At 37.0% G+C, this 22,912-nt stretch overlaps 1 protein-coding gene across 1 annotated transcript in view; it reads right to left on the bottom strand.

Moving 5' to 3' along the window:
- Positions 1-16,963, bottom strand: part of LOC146002833 (uncharacterized) — a 47,097-nt gene extending 30,134 nt beyond the window's left edge. The window contains exons 1-2 of the mRNA XM_083140806.1: positions 15,998-16,963; positions 3,909-4,035 (exon numbers count right to left, since the gene is read on the bottom strand). Of these exons, the coding sequence (XP_082996932.1) occupies positions 3,909-4,035; positions 15,998-16,148 (278 nt within the window). The 5' untranslated portion in view covers positions 16,149-16,963. The remainder of the gene's footprint in view (positions 1-3,908; positions 4,036-15,997) is intronic.
- Positions 16,964-22,912: the final 5,949 nt, after the last annotated feature.

Raw genomic sequence — 22,912 nt, 5'->3', positions numbered from 1 at the left:
GTTAGAAAATAAATTTTCTAAGACAGTTCGAAGTGTGTATACATTTTTTTGATGCACCCGGTATTTTGTTATTTTCTTTAAGATTGGGTTTTCAAAATTTGTAGAATTAAGACCAAAGAGTTGCATAATAGCAGGAGCCAGTGGTACCCACACTGTATGTGATTGTACCACTCATCAAAATGTTAAACTAATGATAGCTGGAGCTCACTTAAATAAAATAACTCTCCCAGGACATGAAAATCCATTAAAACATACCAAGATTGTCTTTCAAAAATAATGTGTAGGGTACCACAACAGAAGTGTTTTCTAGATGAGTGTGTTTCCTGTCCCAGCATAATTGATTTCAAGGAAGCCTTGCTAACAAGCCTTGAGGAAGAGATGATTGAAAATATAACCTACAAGCGGCAGACATCAGTGGATCGATGTTCTTTTGAGACAATTACTAAATCCACAGAGGAATTTGTTCAAGATTTTTCAAATCAGTTTATCAACCTCAAGAGATAGCCAAACAGCAATCAGTATATTTTTCTGAAAAGAAATAATTCTCTAGTGTATGATGAAGCTGTGGTGACAATGTGATTTTGCTGAGAATTACTCATTTATTTTGCAGAATGAAGTACAAAGGTTCCACTGGAACAACTAAATGGCAACAGTTCATCCATTTGTAGTATATTTTAAGGACAATGCAGATTAAAAAGAGGTATGTCTTCATTTCAGACTGCTTGATTCACAACACAGTTCTTGTCCATGTTTTCCAAAGAAAGCTTTTAGATTTCTTGAAAATTGATTGTCTGCCAAACTTACAGAAAGTATATTACTTCTCTGATGGTTCAGCAGCACAATATAAGAACCACAAAAACTTTGCAACCATCATAGAGATTTCGATGGCATTTTTATGCAACAGCACACGGTATGGGAGTGTGTGATGGTGTTGGGAGGGACAGTAAAGAGGCTGGCAGCCAAAGCTAATCTCCAGAATCCTCTTTCAAACCAAATCATAATACCACTCCAGCTATTTGAGTGGGGAAAGGAGAACATTCCATCAATAACTTTTTTTTATGTGACAAATGACAAATATTTGGAAGAAGAGAGACTTTTACAGACACGGTTTGGTGAAGCTCTAGCTGTAACAGGGACTCAGAGGTTTCATGCATTCGTACCAGTAAGCACAGAAAAAGTGGAGACTAAAGTGTTTTCTGCATCTGAAGAAACTTTGGTACATTGTGTTAAAGTTAATGCAGATGTTGAAAATGTACCCTTTGAACACATCACAGGTTTTGTAGCATCAGCGTATGATGCCAATTGGTGGGTGGGATGTGTACTTTCGAAAGATGATGTAGAACATGAAGTGCAGGTGTCTTTCTTGCATCCTTGTGGTCCAGCACAGTCATTTAGTTATCCAAGGCGACCACATGTTCTTAAAATCCCAAGACACGCATTCCGTTGGAAAGTGGACCCTGTAACAGCCACTGGTGGAACATACCAGCTGAAGCAAGAGGAGGTGACACAAGCAGCATACATTTTATCAAAGACACTAAGCAGTTTCTTGGTATGTATGCTTCTGTATTTATAATAAGGTTAGGTATGTAAAATATGTTAACTTAAATCATCGCATGTTCTTGAAAGGAATTCACTTTTCATATGCTACCAAAGAGATACCACCTTGAAATTTTGACTGAACCTTCAGTAGATGTGTACCAATATGTGTAAAATTTTTGAAAATTTCGTTTTTTGGAAATTGTAAAATAAAATTTTGAAAAACTTTCAATTTTTTTCCGCAAAAAACCAAGCATGTTGTATATCAAATGAAAGCCCTCTTGATAAGCTTTAAAAAGAGACCATGCCCAGTTGAAACAGGTCTCTTCACAACTGTAATTACAGTTTCATCGATGAGCAGTTTTTGTCAATTTTCAAAATTCAATAACTCAAAAAAACAGCAACATGAAAAATAAAAAAAATATATATTTTCTATATTTCAGTTGATAAGAAACGTGTATACCAAAAATTAGTCAAATCCATGATATCAAATTCCAAATTTTTTTTTCTCTTGGTTGATTTGACATGGAATTACCCACATCCCCATAATATTTTAACCTTTTGAGTCCCAAGGCCATTTTCACATGTAACCCCCTCGGTCCCGAGCGGATTTTGAGCAAAATGCAGAGTTTCAATTAAATGAGTGTAGATCGGAGGCTAATTGCCCTAGAGAGATGAGTGATATACCGTTGTACGCGGAATGAACCAGAGATTCACACTATATGAAATTTAAGCAAATTCGGCGTATATGTGGCGAATATTCCAAAATTTCGGGGGAAAAAATGGGGTCCCCCCCCAAAGAAAAAAATACATGACAGTGTTGACATGCACATGAAATAGATCGCTGACATGTAAGGAACATAAATATTTGCATTATTATCATATGACCAATGTAACGTGAGTTGTACCCCCAAAAGGAATGGTCGGCATGCCACTGATTCAAGCTTCAAAATGCAATGGTACTTTTAAATGGCTTTAGCTCAGAGACTATTTGCCCTGGAGATATGAACGATATACCGTTGTACGCAGAATGAATCACAGATTCAGACGATATATAATTTATGCACATTCGGTGTACATATGGAGTGGGAAAGGGGGAAAATCCCCTGAAAAATATATTTTTTTAAAGAAAATAAGGGGTTTCTCCCCCCCCCTGAAAAAAAGGATATGAAAAGTTTAAAATGCACATAGAAATTATCGCTGGCATGTAAGAAACAGAAAAATATTTTCATTTTTGTCATATGACCAATATTACACGAGTTGTACCCCTGAAACAAAAGACTTGTACGCCACTGTCTCAAGCTTCGGAATTGAGCGAACTGCAGAGTTACATTGAAATGACTATAGCTCACAAACTAAATGCCCTAGAGATATGAAAGATATACCGTTGTACGCAGAATGAATCACAGATTCCGATTATATATAATTTATGCACATTCGGCGTACATACGGAGAAGGAAAGAGGGGAAATCCCCTCAAAAATACTTTTCTTTAAAAAAAAAAAATGGTTCCCCCCCCCCCGAAAAAAATAATGTCAAAATGCACAAAATGCAAAATTTATGCAAATTTGGCGTATATATGGAGGGGGAAGGGAGAACCCCCCCAAAAATGATTTTAAAAAATTGTCACTTCACCCGAAAAATGTCCTCGCACTTGGGAACAAAATGACACCTACGCACAACATTCACGGACGAAAAGCTAGAACGCAGTGAAAAATGAGCGCCGATTCTTGCAGCTGCTTGAAATTCTATTTTTAGACAATGCAGGGTAACCCATGTTGCAACTTGTGGATACTTGTGCTAAAAAACAAAGGTTTCCTTCAGCGTGCTTCGAAATTCCATTCTCAAAAGCAGATTCAACAACCAGTCTTCCCCCTCCCCCAACCCCCACCCCCTGCTTGCGCCTTCACGGAAAACTTTCATTTTGACATCGGATACTGATAAACAAGGTTCCTTCGAATGCAGTTAACAGGCGGGAGTGAAAAGCATTGCTTTAGAACAACAAAGCTCGTCTTCTTTTGTCGGCAAAAATTTTCCCTTGAAGAGAGATGCAAAAGAGAAGTCCCTTTTCCCGCCTTTTCCCCTCCATTTTCATGAAGAAAGAAAAAAAAAGGTGCAAGAAACATTTCTGTTAAATACATGTGTTAGGAACAATATATATATATATATATTAAAAAAATCGAAATTCTAGCCAGAAAAGTTATAACATAAAAACTACGACCTTGACACAGCGTCTTGATCGAGACGCTTGGGACCGTGAGGGTTACAATTGGGTATCTCGATCGAGACGCTTGGGACACAAAAGGTTAAACAGATAAAAGTACAACAAATATATACGGAAAAAAAATTAAAAGGAAGCAAGAGTACACTCACCGAACCTGTGGAGTGGCCCTCTGCAGTGCTGGAGCCCAGCTTTGTACATAATCATAATTTTTCCTTTTGCTGTACTGGATGACATCATTCGCTAAATAAAATAATGTCAAGCGACTCTCGACCTTCACTGAAATAAAAAAAAAAACATTTTAGCAACTCAGTGGAATGAACAAGAAGTTAAGAATGCAAACATTAATATTATATTCTGCTATGGGAGTGAATCAACTGCATTGAATACAAAGCCTCCAGTGCATACGAAGTGCATGTACACCTCCTTGATAATCACTGCAGACAAGGTAAGATATGTGGATTACGGTGGATGTAGAAGACACTGGTTTCAATCACTATACAGATATGTCATATGAAAAATTGAAGATAGTTCTTTTTCTGAGAACTTCAGTACATGTAGCAATGGTTCACATTATTTTAAAGGGCATGTAGTACTTAAAAATCAGTGTCAGAACCACTCCACCAATGGCAAACAGAGGGGTGGCGGAAGCTAGAAGACACTCCCACCCTCCCCATAAATCTCCATTTATATAGCAACTTTTATACAATATTTGCTACTATTTGTGGGAATAAACACATTGGTGGTGAGTGCATTAGGTGTTTGACACACCAACTGATCACCCACCCTAAAAGGGGTAGTACGTGATATCCCTGGTGTGCATATATAGTGTTCGCCACTGTACATTGTGATTTACCCATAAAGGGAGCATCAGCACCATTTAGGAACTTAATACTTACTTCACTTCTACATTTATCACAAGGGCATAGACGTGTCAAGTGCTGCAAATATGATTTTCAAATGTGGGTATTTATTTACTCCTTCACAAAGGAGATTCTCTCTCCAATGAATTGTCACCCTCACAAGATGTCAGTAACAAGGTTTCCAGTATATTTAATACATAACAGGGCTTGTGCTAGTGCATGTGTTTATGTGTATTTCACTTTCAAATTTTAACTTTGATGCATGAAAGTAAATCTGTATAGTTTTCTTATTTTGCATCATTCTTCTGCCACTATTGGCCAATCACTATGAGGTGAGCAATACAAATAATATTATTAATAAGAATTTACATTTCTTTAGTGGCTAAGGTTCTTTAATCCACTGTTTCAATGTACTGCACACACCTTTCTCAAGAGCCTAGAATACAATAAACTTTAATGTCACTTACGAAAGATAATATGCAAGAATATTACAACAATTAACCTTTAGCAGATGGGAGCCCCTCCTGCATGTTAGCTTCTATGGGCAGGAACTTTCAAATGCATGGTTTTCAAACTTGCCCCAATATACAAAAAAAAATCAATAGCTTGAGAACCAACTGTTGTAGAGAAACAAAATCGTTTTTCTTTTTCCAGAATGACAGGGCTTTTAGCAGAAGTGAAATTCATCCATTGTACCTCTCAATAATGAAAGGTAGGTCTAAAGGAAGAAGAAGAAAAAGAAAATCAAAATTTAAAAAAAAAATTGTATTCTGCATGTCCCTGTGGCCACCACAATAGACAAATCAAATTAAAAAAAAAAGTATATAGCAGTTTTAAATTCCGACAACCATACAAAGTTGTGTTAAAAATGGGCTAATACTATTTGGTGGAAAAATAATAACAATGTACGTATAAGAAGGACCACTCTTTGAGGACATGTAATGCCAGTCTCCCAATTTTAAAAAAGAAAAAATGCATCATAATTTTGGTAAAATTTTGAAAATTTGACATTTTCTCATGGACACCCGTAACACCCTCCAAAAATTTCCTTAACACCCCCTTAAATTTTTCACAAGTGCACAAATCTGGGTCACTTTGGCTCTAAATATACCCTTACTCCCCAGATAGAAAATTCTGGATAAACCCCTGGCCCCTAATTGTCGCACATTGTGAACATGTTATTTTGTTTTCATTATTACATATAAAAATAAAATATATCAGCAAAAAATCAGTGGCTGAACAGTAAATAGCCCATTTATAAAATTCATCCCACAGTGTGTTGCATGGAAGAAATAGATAATTTCAAATTGCATTTTTTAATAATAGTAACAATGGATGTATTTTGTCATTCCAGCATGCCATACTTCTATGTATATAAATGAACAAAAAAGACATATCATAATTAGAATCTGATTTTTTTTTAGAAATGAAGGTTAATTTCTGCTACATGGAGGTGGTTTCATTTTAAACTGGCCATCCATAGCTGCATAATTCTAATGGTTCTTCTAAAGGTTAAAAGTACAAGACAGTACAATTATGAAAACAGATAGTATAGAAATAATGTTTAAATAACCATATAAAAAAACAATATCTCATACACCTACAAACCATCCTTACTACTTTTTCATTGGTGTTTGTGCATACGCACCATAGTGGGTCTGGGTGGCTGTAGCCCAGTTTTCCCACACAAGTTTTTTTCAGAAAATGTTGTATTTCAATAATTGTGAGAGTAATACACGAAATAATTAATGTAGTTAAAGTTCTTTATCACACAATTTTTCTCAAATCACTCTAAAAATAAATTAATTATTGACCAATAAAATAAGTATAAATTTCCAGATTATGGTTGAACAGAGCTTTCAATTTTGAAATAATTTGTGTGGTAGGACTGAGGTTATCAGTCACTTCCTCATGTGGGAACTATAGTGGCACATTATAGTTGGCATGGGTGGGGGGACAAAGAGGGACAGGACAAATAATCTAATGACCATGATAACTGCCACAAGTTTAGAACTATTTAGGTAAAATTCTATCTGATGCTAGGAAACTTGATAGACTGCCATGTTGCACACACTATAACATGCTGTGATATTTTTTTTAAGAACTGTCTGCAATACATTTTCAGAGTGTAAGGAACTAAGCTGAGTCATTTTAGAGAATGTATGGGTTCACAATTTTGCAATAAAACTTTTGAGATTGTTTCACAGTTGGGGGGGGGGGGGGTGGAGGCAAAATCACCAACATTGTAACCAGGGGCGTAGCCAGACTCATGGGGGGCCCCATTTACTATTAATATAGTGGCTGGATCTACGAATACAAAAAATTAATAATTTTATAATGTGGGGGTGGTATAATTCTCCTGATTATGATTAAGGTTGGGTTTGCTTTTGACAAATTCTACATAGAAAGTAATAACACAAATGTGCACACAGTGGCTAATAAAATATGTAGATACTGTTAAATATAATACATTCTTTACTTTTTAACAAATTAAGAGTAATGATTAATTACAATGCTAACATTATTGATTATAATTTACAATGTTAGACTTAAGTAATTTCTTTCTTGATTTTTTTTGTCTGCAAAAGCATCGATTATTTTGTTAAATTTGAATTTTTTGGCTCTGAGAGTAAAGCCAGACTGATAGCAATGCGTAAATAGGTTTTATATTTTTCAATTTAGAAAATGATCCCTCTGCGTTTGTTACCTTAACAGGGACAGTGAGGGAAATGAAACAAGCCATGCATATATCAGGATAAGTGGAAGTCAATGAATATTTTGCACCACAAAGAGATCAGCAAACCCTTTCACATAATTCATATCCTTTATGTTGTGTTTGAAATTACTTCTGACTGATAATATTTGTGACTGAAATAAACGTTTGGAAATGCTTATGCATTTCTTTCAGGCTTGTTGCAGAGCTCAGTATCTATGGAACTTGACAAAAAAAGTTATTGCTTTCATGCCTTTAAAACGATTGTCCAGTTATGAGCAAATTGTCTGGAGAAATAGAAAATTCTCTAAGCTCACTGATGACTGTGGCATATTTACAATTTTATTTCGGGGACTATTGCCAGTGACTGTTAGCATTTCTTTGCATCACATCCTTATGATTCCATAGCAGTGGCAATGCATTATGAGGAGAGATTTCCTCTATGTTACATATTGGGGCTCTGTCATTTTCTCATATTTACTCTTTCTCACAATACATCATAATATACACTAGAATGCCATTTACTGGGCAAAACTTAGAAAAATACTTGATCATCAATTGTAATGTTAATGAAAATTGATAACTGTGAAAATTGTGAAATTATATGTTCATGCTTACTGCCCGTTAGATGTCTTTTTTATACATGTATTATCAAACTTATTTTCATAATTTTTAGTGCCCATTTATCTACCTATTTTAGAGGCTTTTAGTGTTCATAAATCCACCCATATTAACATATCCCTGTCCGTAAACAACCATGGTCGTTGTAGGGCATGTGCTTATATTTTTCCGTAAAGGACCAAGGTCATTTAGCTGTGGTGTCCATTTTTTTTATGGCATTCTCTCCCCCTGTGTTGATTTGTGAACGAAAAAGGGTGCACTACGTGACTTTGGGGGGTCCTATGCACGACCAGAGGGCTTCATGGAGCCCAACACGAACGGATCCTTGGAGAACAAATGGGGGGGGGTCATTAGTAGGGGCTACCAGCAGGAACCCTCGAAGAGGTCAGGTTCCAATCCAACGGGTTAAAAAAGTTCATGAAAAACTCATTTGCAGCCTCCAGTGTGTCATTTTTAAAAATTCGAAAGATTTTAAGTAAGTTTGGATTCAGAAAATGCATGGACTGGCCATTAAAATGTCCCTTCCAGAGCTGGCCGTGAATTTATTAATAACATTCATTTCTTGTTAAGTTTTAAATTTCATTATATCACCGCCTCTCCATGCACATTTCAGTGTATCCAACTTTACAATGCATACGCAGTCCCAGGTAGCCTATCTGACCAAGGAGTGGATTTTATTTTAACAAGGGGATGTTATATATCGAAATTCAAAGATTAACACAAAAACATAAAAGAAGGGAAAGTTATTATTAAAAATATCATTGGTAAGATGATTATGCCTACGTAGATTTCAGAGGATGAGTGATGATTAAAAGAATAAAAAAAGATTAAAAAAAGACATGTACAAATAAACACCCACATCATGGACGGCACCTTCAGTTTTCAGATTACGAGCTAATAAGGCAGCAACAAGTGTGTTGCTTAATGGGTTAATTTAGGATCATTTATTTGCATCATGCAATTCACCAGGAAAACATGATCATTGGCATATGGAGTGTATAAGTGAAAAGAATATGTTGCTAACCTATGAAAAAATTGATAATGTGAATAATCACATGAGCATGACACAAAACTAATGAGATTGCCCCTGTAACTCAGAAGCTATGTTCGAAACTGGACTTCCAACATTTACTTGTCAAATTTCAATTACAAAGCAAGTAGGTCGAAAATGTAAAAAGCAATCATTTTTCTCTTTTGAGAATCATACAGCCAATATTCTTGACACCGTTCTGAATTTAGTAAAAATTATAATACTTCACTTATTGAAACACATAAATTGGGTTTAATGGCTAGAGTGCAGTCAAGCATCAAGGGCTAGAACTAGGCCGAATCACCATGACACCTGTAAATTTTCATCTGGCACCTGAATTTTCAAATCCAGCTCTAATCTTCTTTTTTTAATAACTCAATTTGATTTATGGGAATTTCCATAACTTTTTTATTTTAAATAACCAGTACAGTATAAGTTAATGTTTGTGTTCTGTATCCTATGAATCATTAAATCTGAATAATAAACATACCATTATAACTTTTTGCACCATTATTATCGGAATTTGAAAATCTGCAGCAATATTCTAGTTGGCCATATATTAAAATGAATTGCAGTTATTTATAATGTTATCTGCAGAGCTTTCTTTAGGAAGGTCATTCCAGTGCAAGAATTTAATCCAATTGTGTATTAATAAATTAGCTGTTTTTACATCACATTCCAAAATGTGTAATTTTCCTTAGCATGTATTTGGAAAAAAAATTGCTGGCTCCTGAGAAAAGGGAGCTGGCACCAGAATTGTTTTTAGTTGTGTCTACCTCTGTTTTCTAGTTGCATAAGAGAAGAAAAAATACTACAGAATTCCAGAGGTGATTGTGGAGTAATTAGCAGGGTTGGCCAAAGCCCAGTTATACCCATGTGGGCATTTTCAGAAAAACCCACCAAAAAACCCAGTACTTACTGCGTGTTTCCTTGACACGGTTGCTTCAATTCCATATACTCCTATATAATTCTGTACTTGCCAACTGAAATTCGTTTACTATCATCTTAGTTACAAACTGTCCCTCCTACCTAGTTCACATGTGTGAGGTACGAAGTATTTCTGGTATCAGTTCACAGAATCTATTCATGCACCATTAGGTGTTCAAACGTGTACTTTCTTCTTACCGCCAAAATGTATGAAGATTGTGTTCAATAAATGCTTTTGTAGTTAGGTTAGGTGGTTCAGGTTTAGTTCCCTTAGCATTTCAACAATAACCCTAAATGCTTTTGTTGTTAGGTTAGGTGGGTCAGGTTTAGTTCTCTCAGCATTAAAATATTATCTCTAAATGCTTTCATAGTTAGGTTAGGTGAGTCAGGTTTAGCTCACTAAGGGCCAGTTTTCAATGTACAATTAAGGTTCAAGTTAGCACGTAACTGGAAGTGTGAGTGTGATTATCTTAACTACTTCGCCTTGTTACCAGCATAACTGGAAGTTGCGAACCAACATGGCTGCCGCATACAGATATCGACTATCCACACTCAACTACTTTACTGTCCGATTAAACAAGATTTGATTCATGAAAAAGTTAAATTGGTATAGAAGAAGACTCATTATGTTTGGCAGAGCTTACCAATGCCCTTGCAAATATGGAAATTAAGCAGCGCGGTTGCTAGAATTCGCTTTCCGAGGTTGAGTTGGAGAATTTTGTGACAAGGATATCCAGTCTACCAGGCGGGCCAATACCAAAGTGGGTAACACTTTACTATACCAAAGTGGTAATTCGGTGCAGTGGTCAGTGACACCAGCTTGCGGAGCATGTTATGCTTTATAATACAAGTTTGAGCCCTGGTCATGAATAATTCTTTTTGGTGTCAATTATTTATTACGTGCGTAATTTTAAAATTATTTTTACTCGTACCTTCATTTTTCTTTGTTCAACAAACATGCATCAAGATGGTACAAAGCTTGCAGTCAAAATACATGTTCAATATCTACATATTAATAGTAAATATCAACAGACACAAATTATCACTATTTCGACTTTCTCGAGATCTCCTACAAGAGAGCATCTACAGTTGAGCCCCATAACAGTATTTGACCAATATGGGATTAACCTTTATTAGAAGAAAGCCAAATCGTAGTGCTTGTTTTCGTTAAATTTATTATGTAATTATAAAGGATATATATATGCAGCCCATCCATTGTACCAATAATTTCCCATGCAAAAAAAAAAAAACAGCATGGCGTACTTCTAGTTCTATATTTAAACACCAGGCTACAGCACCTTGAATAATGTAGTGTGGAAAACAACCCAAGAAACTGGTTCCCCAGACGGATGAGAACATAGATGGCAGTGCGATCAGTATCTGTGCTAATTTTCTTATGAAAGTAATGCGGTTTTGTTAATTTTTGGAATATATTATGTAGATTTGTTTGTCTTGAAATGCGGTACGTGAATTGATGGAAACAGTTATATTTGAGGAGTGATTTGCAGTCACGAAATGTCATTAATTTGGAAAGAAAAGTAAAATAAAATGAATAAATAAATAGCATGAGTGTGTAACAAAAGAAGAAACATCGCAATGTGATTCTGGAAGTTAGGTCTTGGACTGTGTATTAGAGTTTATTTTTCTATGTTATTAGAATATAAATAGTATCCTGAGAGATATTTCATACCGAGGCAACAAACCACAAGTGTCGCTTGAAAGCGAGCAGTCTGTAATCAATGCAGCCTTTCGAACCGTAGGGACACAAGCTCTGACTCCACCGTTTCATCAAGGAGATTTTAGACCAAAGCGACACGCGACAAACGATACGAGGATTTCACACCAAAGTGACATGGGTCCTTCGGTCTAAGGAAACTTTCATACCGAAACGAGAAGTAACACATGTCGCTTGGAAACGAGCCAATCAAGAGCAACATTTCACATTGTAAAGGCATGACGGGCAGCACAAGCCAGTGTTCGGTTGGTGAAATCCTCAAGCGATAAGTGTCGCATGCCGCTTTGGTGCACAAACTCCCTAAAGCAAGACACTCATTGCATCGCGCATGCGCGAACAACAAACCACGGCAACACGTTGCAAGCTATTGAGGAAATGGTCCGATTTGAGCGAAAAAGCGACACGTGTGGCGTATCGTGTAGCCTAGATCTGTTGTTCGCACAATTGGCAGCAAACGCTTGCTAATAGACTGAAGTGCTGCTTCAAGGCTGTTGCTTTGTCTGAACACTCTTCCTTTAAGGAGCTTTCCAACCGAAGTAACAAGTAGCATGCAAATACGACATATGAACGTGTCATTTGCTGTTTCGAGCCTCATGTGCAATGAATGCTATTTTACAGTCTGGAAGTGTCTGTGTTACTAGTCACATCAGTGTAAACATCCCGTGTCGCTTGTCACATTGGTATGAAAGTTTCCTTACACTCATGTCGATGGCATTAACGACATTTCGTGGGTTTCCGCTTGTCGTTTCATGCAATCATCATTGACGCGATTAGTTTAAAGTGGAAGAAAAGATACAGTAAATATAAAAAATATAAATGCTTCAGTGTGTATATCTTTAAAAGAAATGATGATGATGATAATAATTATGAACCTAATTCATACACAAAAATTTAGTTACCAAGAGCATTCCACGCGTATTTTTTCTCCCGTATTATTAATGAAAGTATAACGATAACAGGACGTGGTCGACTCTGTAGAATGTTCGTTAATACCTTCGTGACCACTGTACTAAATATCATATCAATTATCACATTCATAGAAATGCTTCATGTAAAAGAATCAGACGTTGCAGCGAAAACTCCATTTACTTCCATTATATGCAGACGAATATCATTCACCGAGACTGACACCAGCGCCTCTAGCGGTATCATATTCGAGTGGAACCAGCCAGAGAGCCCAGAACCGTGCCGCTGTAACTAGGCTGTGTGCCAATCGATGCAGCTTGACACTACCAAGATATGGCACGCCGATCGATTCCCTATATTTCCGAGCTTCAGGATTGCCAACACACTATTTTGATGCTCAAAGTGAGGATTATTTAACTACCGGTTACTTTCACATTGAAAAACCCGTTGCTGGTTAAAAGTGGCAATTATCTCCCAACAGGAAGATAGTTAACAGAAAGATTAAATGGACATTGAAAAACCGGCCTTAGCATTTTAATAATAATCCTAGTTATTTTATTTTGGCTAGGTTAGGTGGTTTAGTTCTCTTAGCATTAAAATAATAATTCTAGTCATTTCTTTTTATTTTTTGTTAGGTTAGGTGGGTCAGGTTTAGTTCTCTTGCCTTGGTCAGCATTTTAATGTTCTATTAACAGCCCTCATAAATAAAAACCTGCCATCTCAGAGTACTTTCGCCACACTTTATTGCTAAAAATTTGGGGTATCGGTTTTGATTGTTTTATGATTTTTTCAAATTCTCCTTGCAGGAAGACTAATTATCGTAGAATTTTGGAAATCATTGTCACACGTAATTTGAACCTTCCTTAAAGTAATGAGCAGTTTGGATTTCGAAAAAGTTATCTATGTTGAAAAAAAACAACTTAAAAATTACCTTACGCAAACACACGTGCTTCTTATGGACAATATATGTGGGTTGGAAATATAATAGTGCCAACATTGTGAAAATCTGGTGATTCTCGCCATACCTCCAGGAGAGACCGTCAATGTGCAGTATTACCACAGACAAGTTAATATTATTACTGTTCACTTTTGGAACATAACCTGCGAGCTGCTTTGCAAAAGAAAAGGGGACATTTTCTGCTAAAATCCTCCCGTCATTTTGCAGGACAATGCTCGGGTGCATGTAGCCCAACCTGTGGCTGATTTGTTACCTCGATGGGACTGGCAGATACTCTACCATCCCCCATACTTAAACCATGATTTGATACCTAAGATGAAGGGCATTCGCTTCCGAACTGGTCCAGAGATTCTTCAGAGACTGCACCATTCACACCATCTACAGAACAAGCACTGCTACAGAAATACTACGACTTCCACATCGCTGGCAATGGTTGTACACAATGCTGGTGACTACATCAAAGGGCTGTAAAAGTTTCACAGAGGTATCTCTTTCGCATCATTTGTAAATTAATAGTTGCCACTATTAAATTTCCAATCCACATATTTTCCATTGACAAGCGACTGTAAGTACCGTAAACTAGTGGGAATTAATGTAGAAGTAAATTGGAACCTTAGTAGAATGAACTTAGGGACTTCATTATAATGCTAAGAGAACCAAGCCTGGACTGCCTAACCTAACTACAAAAGCATATATTGAACAAAATCTTAAGTAATCGCTAAAACTCCACAGTATATGTTAACAGCAGTAAATCGATATCGGACCATGTTAAAATTGCAATAAAACAAAAGGAACTTGGGCAAAAATTGGTTGTATGCACACACAAATAGCTAAAGAACATGTGCAAAAGAACTGCTAACTGGACAGAAACATCCAAAATCGCTACCAACACAAAACCTAACAGTCCTAACCTAACGATATAAAATTATAAACATCAATAAATCTAACACTCCTAACGATAATAAGAGAGACATTTGATCTGAAAGTATCGCCCACATAAATAAAAGAAACTCCTATTCCAAACAATTTTCACTCCTTTCTTCCGTAAAAATTCCCAAACAGCAGGAAACCAACACTCCTAGCAAAACCACGTCAAATTTCTATCATCAAGAAAGCTAACCCTCCTAACCTAACAACAATTTCATATGAACAAAAAAATATAAAATTTGTGAAACTACTTTCCCTAAATGGACAAGCACTAGACACATGACCGCTGCCCACCTTCCAAACACAAACCAAGTACCACGTAATATACACAGAAACATAATCTGTCCCCCCCCCCCCAACACCAGGATTGCCAACTTGCAATCTCAGATACTTTCAATACTTCTCTAAGATATACACCACAAACATAATAAATAGTACCATCAAAAAAAACTCATTATTCCACTACAATACCTAGGTACATCTCCGCGAGCAAAAAAACAAGAAAATCGTTCATATAATCTTCATAAATGATGCAAAAAATTTTCTCTTTATTCCGAGGGTACCGAGAGTTTAGGGTATCAACAGCACTTTAACCATATCCTAAGAAACATTAAACAAATAGATAATTACTGTGAAATCAGAATAGGCGAATATAGAGGACAGGAAAATAGGGTAACAGTTTTATACATCGGAGACACATTTCTTCAATTTTACACAAGAAACTACTTATGGAAATGAGTTTCACCAAGGTTTACAACGTTCGTCAAGGTATTTTCTTTCACCGTGGAATATATTTGACCGGGAAATCATGTATTTTCCAAGAGAAATATCTCACCGATGTACAATTGCCATTGCTTTCATTTGCTTGCCCTACGACAACCAGATGCTGTGTACGTTTCATGACGTAAGCCCCTGTCAGTGTTTCAACCCCCCTTTTTTTTACTATGCTTGCGAAACGCAACCAAACCTAACCTAACCTTATCGGAAATGGTTTGTGGGACTATCGGTCAGCTACCGTGCATAATGGTTCGTGGGGCTATCCATCAGCTACCCAGGTTATCTGTCAGCTACTCATGCATAATGTATAATTTCCACAAGTGACTAACACGATAGTAGGTATTCTTTGGTGAAGAAAGTTGAAACACTGCATACCCACAACATGAGTCAAGATGTGCCCGCGATATTGTGTGTTCCGGAAGCAAAGAAAGGAATAAAAAATAGCACTCAGAATGTGAAAAATTGTGTTTGTTTTCGTGTAAAAAGTATAATGGCACCTTGAACTATGTTCTGCATTACACAATTGGTAAGTACGAACCATGCGAAACACAAAATATGCGATTTTAATGTGTCTCCGATCTATGAAACTGGTACCGAAAATAGTTCTGCAAGAAAGGTGAAGTAAGCATGCCTCTTCAGCATGTCCATTTAGTCATGTAGCCAATTAATATATGATGCAGAATAGGTGTACGTACAATAGAGATTAGCATCTGGTAAATAGAAGTTTGATCCTAATAATTTGTGCACTGTATAGTTTCAAAAATAAATGCTAGACTTAACTTACCTTTTTTAAGAGTTTTTAACCAACAATTTACTATCTTCTTATGGTACTGTCGGTTCTGCAAACACCATGATGATAAAGTCTGAATACTTTCTTGAGAATCTTTAAGAGTTTGCAGTTTCTTCTCAAACTGCTGATCATTAAATGATGACATCTTTCCGTTGCTACATTGAACTATTATCAGGTTAACTTATGCTACAACAATTTCCACCATGGCACATACGAGATCCTATTTATACACATTTTAATCTCTTCACTCTGTTCTTAGCTTCTGTACTGTAGCTATGTGTATTGCTGCTTTCAGGAGAATGAATAGACTAGACGTTCACTATTCCTGCATGTATACTAACAGCAGAACACTATGTATGTTATGTAAACACCAGCGAGTTATTACTGCATAGATTACTGTATTCAACAGTAAATGATTCGGGCCTCTTGGCCTTGTTCAATTCTAAAATAGGAATCTTGACATTTCACACATAATAGTTCAAAATACTAAAACATGCTTCGAAATTTCAGTGCAAAATCCATTCGAACAACCATAATCGGCGATACAACTTGTCGCAGAAGACAGTTATTTACTACATGAAGGAGTACATCCTTCAGCATGTCATGCAAACTTAGGCTATAGAACAATGCATCACGTAATACAGTGGTTACACATTCTTCATGTTACTTTTAATGACATGCAACTATAGAAATAGAAGTAAGGATTCACAATTCACAACACAATCTTTCACTTATCACTGCATTTCCATTCCACCGTCCACAGTTACCACTGGATAAACTGGTTTGTTTACGTTTCACAATTACACATATTTTCAAGCACAGATCGTATTTATTCACGACAGTAGCTTTTTACCGAAGAAAGCATCATTCGATGTTTAACTTCAATATTCACTGCTGCCATAAATTTGCTAATTTCGATACACCAAAACATTTCCAACACGCCATAAGAGACGAACATTTCGGAAGTCGAAACTAAACAAGGAACATTGAACACTCTTTATAGGAAATAGTCTGTGAACAAGTGATTTGTTCATCCGTGGGGTTTGGGGTGATTCTGAAGAAAAGAAAAGTGCTTTGCTTCTATTTAACTACTTTATACATATTATTAAACCTTGAAATATGCATTCCTTATAGTTTAGTGGTTATGTTACTTGTAAATTTATGTTTGTAGTTCGATTCACTGGCGTAGCGCACTTTCTTATAGCACCCCCTGCTAGGGGTGTGTGGGATCCCGAAACGTCGGGAAATACCGAACGGTAATTTTAAAAAGTCGTTAATTTTCGACGTTTTCTGCATTGTGAATGTCTGGAAATTATCGGAAATCGTTAGGTTTTTTTTTACCAGAAATGCAAAATCAATCACTTAAAGTGAAAACGAATTGTAGAATTCGAGATTTCCAGAGCTTCGGGAAATTTGAACATTTCCCGTCCCGAAAATTTCCCGTCCCGAATGTAGGGATTTAAAAAATCTCCCGTCACGACCAAAAAAATTCTGTCCCGCCCATCCCTACCTCCCACCCTCAAAGGAAAATTGGAGTTCCTCTGTGAAAAATTTTAAAAAAATCATTGCAAATGCCAAATACTATATTGTTCATTCTGTTAGAACATTTCCCGTCCCGAGTATTTCCCGACTTTGTCTGGAAATGGCGAAGTTTTCCGTCCCGAATGTCAGTATTAAAAAAATTTAGGGCCAAAAAAATTCTGTCTCGCACACCCCTATTAAAAATAGTAGATGACAGACTGGTTAATATGACTTGGGAGATCTTCGAATTATGGTAGTGTCTGCTGCCACGTTCTTTTTGTGTTGGAACCTCAATCCCTTAGCATTCTTCTAATAATAAACCTAAATGCTTTCGTAGTTAGGTTAGGTTCTGTTAGCATTAAAATAATATCGCTAAATGCTTTCTAAAGAAAAAGGTTCTAAATTACCTAAATTATATTAATTCCCAGTAACCATTAACTTGCATGTTTCTCGTCTCAATCTGTTCTTAAGATTTGTAACATCCTCTTAGCAGACGAATTACGTGGCAGGAGCAAATTTGAAGCTTATTCTTACTACTGACACGTGCGTGGCAGCAGACTCGGCCTTGAATTATGCTCATATTTGACTAATAGGTTACATTTTCGTAGATTAAAATACACAGGTCTCAGCAATGTTACGGCTTCACTTGAGTTTCAGGTTTTTAATGAAAACTATAATATATTGTGCGTTTTAAGTAGGAGTGTACGGGACAGAATTTTTTGGTCGGGGCGGGATCGGGACGGGAAATTTTTTTTAATCCCGACATTCGGGACGGGAAAGATTCGCCATTTCTCGACAAAGTCGTAAAATTTTCGGGACGGGAAATGTTCGAAATTTCTCGAAGCTCTAAAAATCTCGAATTATTCACGTCATTTTCAACTTAAGTGATTGTTTTTGCATTTCTGGAATAAAAACAAACCATTTCCGATAAGTTCCAGACACTTGAAATGCAGAAAACGTCGAGAATTGACAACTTTTTAAAATGACCATTCGGTATTTCCCGACTGCTCGGGATTCCGAAAAATCGGGAAGTCATTTCCCGAAGTCGGGATCGGGACGGGAATTTTTTTTCCTATCCCGGTCCCGACTTTTCTAGATCCCGCACACCCCTAGTTTTAGGTGATGATCCGTAGACTATAAGTTTACGTCTCTAAGCGTTGTCTACGCGTAATCTACACGAAAATTACATTGGCTTATAGTTTACATAGTCTACTGTAGACAATGCAAAGAACAGGGAAGAAAGAATCTCCCGGTGCTCTTTGAAAGCGAAAGTATTTTATCTTCAAATATGTCGATAATCTGGGCCTATAACCAACTTAAGACCATCCGACGCAATCAAGGTTATCGAATTCTCACTAACGATGGGAAAAGGGACTACTGGAAGAAAAACAAATAACAGCCATAATGAAAACTGACATTATTTTTTACACTGACAAAAGCGAAGGCTAAAAATATATTTTTGTCTTTTTACTGCATAGGAAAGTGCATGTGTCTTTAAAGCAGATTTTTCCACGTGTGAAATGGTGGAAATAAAAGTTAAACAAATGAAGACTAAATTGGTAAACGCTGTAAGTGCCACAATAATTCAAACACACTTTTCCACGTTAAACTGTGAAATGTGCAGTGGTCAGAAGTACCGGGCTACTTGTAGCGTCGCTACAGTAGCTAGCTACAAAATTTGTAGCTGTAGTTGTAGGGACGCTACATTTTGAAAATTGTAGTTGTAGCGGTAGCGAAGCTACAAAATTCCTGTAGTTGTTGCGAAAATTTCGCTACAGCTACATTTTCTCTCAGCATTTTGAGGTGAATTTTGAATGTGGCAACAGCGTCAGAAAAAATCGACAATAACCTTTAATTTTGCAGGAGGTTCATAAAGACGAATTCTGTTATATGGAAATACAGATTATCTAGATTGTAGATTATAGATATCTACATGTCATTTAATTTGTATCTGGATATCTAACTAACTGACATATATGAATATATTCCAGCTAACAGCTACGTTTTTTTGAGCTGCATTGCTATTTTGTGGAGAAACATGCCTCGTTTGCTGCACCGTTGGAAAAAAGTGCCTCGTTTGCATCACCCCCGGAACAAATCCTGTGGATATCCATGGAGTAGTAAGAGGCACCAAAATGTCATTAATTGCTGTGTAAAACACAACTGGCAGTGCAAAAACGAGAGATGGATTTTCCACTGCACTGATAAAAGAATAGTGCCAACAATAAATGGTTCAGTACGTTAACAGCATTGATCATTGTCAGTATATAGGATCTCACCAGCAAGAAATTATTGTTACAAGAATGATAGAGTTTCTGGAATTACAATTATCTTCGCGAAAATATTTGTTCACAAATTTTAAAATTACAATATGTTTAGAACACCTGGTTTACACGACAGTTTCCTCAATATATTGTATCATATTGTAAAAAGTACGTACGAGTTATTGACTTTCCTGCAGAAACGACAATTTTTTTAGTTAATATACATAGGTTTCAAATTCTTGTATTTTTCCTACTTTTGCGTCACTTTTCTGTAACTTTTGCTAATCATGACATCATCATCATCATTCCTCGCGGTTTCCTGCCTCTGATTGGGTCGGCATAGAAGTCAAGCCTCTCCATTATTCCCTGGTCTTCCACCACTCCTCTCTTTTCACGGTGTTACAATCTTGTCCTCTTCTCCTAACACTCTCCACTATCTGCTCTCTCCACCGTCATCCTGGTCTCCCCCTTGGCCTTATTCCCACTCCTTGTGCATTATAATCTCTTACTAGTAGTCTTTCTGCATCCATCCTCTTCATGTGCCTGAACCATCTCATCCGTGCCTGATCTATCCTGTCCTGAAGCTTCACCACACCCACTGTCTGTCGGATCTCCTCATTCCTTATTCTATCCCTTCTAGTCTTCTCCGATAGACTCCTTAAAAATTTCATCTCCACTGCCTGCATCTTTTTCTTGTCTCTCTATGTCACGTAATTATTGGCACATAGTAGCTATGTGTTATATGTTACCTTTTTGCATTTCATAGGTACATCCCTGTTCCATATTAATCTTCGAACGCTTTGATATAGTCCATCACCCATTTGTCCTCTTCTGTTTACCTCCTCATCTATTCTTCAACTCTTCTCAATCATGACAATGAGGATGAATGGTTTATTTAATTATTCTCTTATCTATACTAGTCGCTTTCTGCCACTTTCGGCTAATTGTGAGAACGAGGAAGAATGATGAATGATGAGCAGTGTGAGGAATGGAGGAGTAGGAGGATCGCATCTTCCTAACTTGGCATCTTTCCTAGTTTTTGTTTTGAGTCCATTTTATGCATAGATAAGCTGATCGAGACTGGATCCGAGCCATTATGTGCCTCCGCTGGGTATCGAACCTGGAACCCTTTTGTAAACAAAGGTTCATTCAAAATGCTGCCATCATATCAGTCTATTAAAAAATGAAATATTTATTCTCAAGAAAAATATGTTGATGTGAACATAAATACGTAATCCTACCAAATTCATTTGTGTATAGTTGTAATCATTAATTTGGGAAACACCCTAATTGCAATATTCATATATCAAATTTAAATTGATATGCTAATTGCATAGGTATGTTATTCTCAAAAACTATAGTAAAAATAAGTAACTGAAGTAACACAGCTATCAAAATTATCGAATGACGGGAATCATGATAATAAATAACAGAATCTATTTACCAGTAGAAGGGGATTTTTTTAATACCCACATGGTTCTTTTTAAGTTTTTTTATGCAGAAGTAGCGCAAAAAGTAGCGAAGTAGCGTGTAGCGAACAGGAGTAGCGTAGCGAGCTACTTTTTGGTAAATGTACAGTAGCTGTAGCTGTAGCGAAGCTACATTTTGGAAGATGAGCTGTAGCTGTAGCGAAGCTACTTTTAAAATGTAGCGTTCTGATCACAGGAAATGTGCCATGCTTTATAATGTGGTAAACGTGAAATGTGGCTGGTAGCCCTCTAAGTAGTTCAAAGGGCGTGTAAAGAGGTCGCTATTGTGAACGTTCCTACGGGCTGATGTGCTGAACGATGAGATTTCCCAACACTTTTGCTTTTGGCACTTACAACGTTTACCACTTTTAGTCAAATCTTGTCATTCTACGGACATTGCATTTTTTGGGTATGTCGCGACAAGTTTATTTTGCAGTTCAATTAATACCTAGTGAATTGGTTGAACGTTAATAAATACTTAAAAACACTTATTTCTGGACAGTGGAATACTTTAAGCTCTCTATGTTCACCTACTGATGCTTGTTGTGCTTCTAGAACGATGAGCGTGCCTTGCACGGAGAACGCCGAGCGCCATGTTGTCTACGTTGATTACATAGTTTACATTGTCTACACGTAGAATGTTGTTGTTTACGCGCAGACGCATATCACTCCGTAACTTAAGTGATAAAGTAAAGTAAAGTAAAGTGTTCCCCTGTGCATAGCACCACGCCATGAAGGCGTATAGGGGTGTGGGGGTAACGCCCCACACTTTCTTGATCCGGTCGTGAGTGGGGGTGATGTGATCAGCATCACGCCCCTGACCGCCTTTACCCCCCAGGGTTTACCCCAGGTACCCATGTTATTCGACGCTGGGTGGGCGCCGGGGCCGCTTCCACAGTTAGAAAAGTTCCCGGATTTGAACCGGGGATCGAACCCGGGACCTTTAGTATGGTAGTCAGACGCGTTACCGACTGAGCCACTTAAGTGATTGTTTTTGCAATTCAGGAATAAGAATTAACAATTTTGGATACAATGCAGAAAACATCGAGAATAAAGGCTGGTTTACATTGGTCGAGTACACGGGAGAGTAGCTGGAGGCAGGCACGTATCCAGAGGGGGGCTTAGGGGGCTCGCTCGAGCCCCCCCCCGAAAGTATTACGTTTACACTAGATAAAATGAGGTTTTTGGTTTCTTGTGGTGTGAAATAAAATAATGTGACAATAATTTAAGGAGAGAAATAATTATCGAAGCAAGGCGGAGAATGTTTTGTAACCCTGTTATTGATAATAGCACGTATCCAAGATGGGGCACAGGGGGCTCGATCCTCTCCCCAGGAAATTTTTCAGTTTACGTTAGATAAAATTAGGTTTTTGGCTTCTTGAATAATGTGAAGATAATAAATTTATAAATGTGAGAGAAATAATTATCGAAACAAGACGGAGAGTGTTCTATAACCCTATTATTGTCAATAGCACGTATCCAAGGTTTGAATCAGGAGGTTCGAGTCCCCCTTCAGGAAATGTTTCTGTTTACACTAGATAAAATTAGGATTTTGGCTTCTTGAATAATGTGATGATAATTTGGGAGAAATAATTATCGAGACAAGACGGAGAATGTTCTATAACCCTGTTATTGTTAATAGCACGTATCCAAGG

This window comes from Lepisma saccharinum, chromosome 1 (genome assembly GCF_977018435.1).
Source record: "Lepisma saccharinum chromosome 1, izLepSacc3.1, whole genome shotgun sequence".
Lineage (NCBI taxonomy): Eukaryota > Metazoa > Arthropoda > Insecta > Zygentoma > Lepismatidae > Lepisma > Lepisma saccharinum.
The sequence above is the reverse complement of the archived record's forward strand: the minus strand, read 5'-3'. Positions and strand labels throughout refer to the sequence as shown.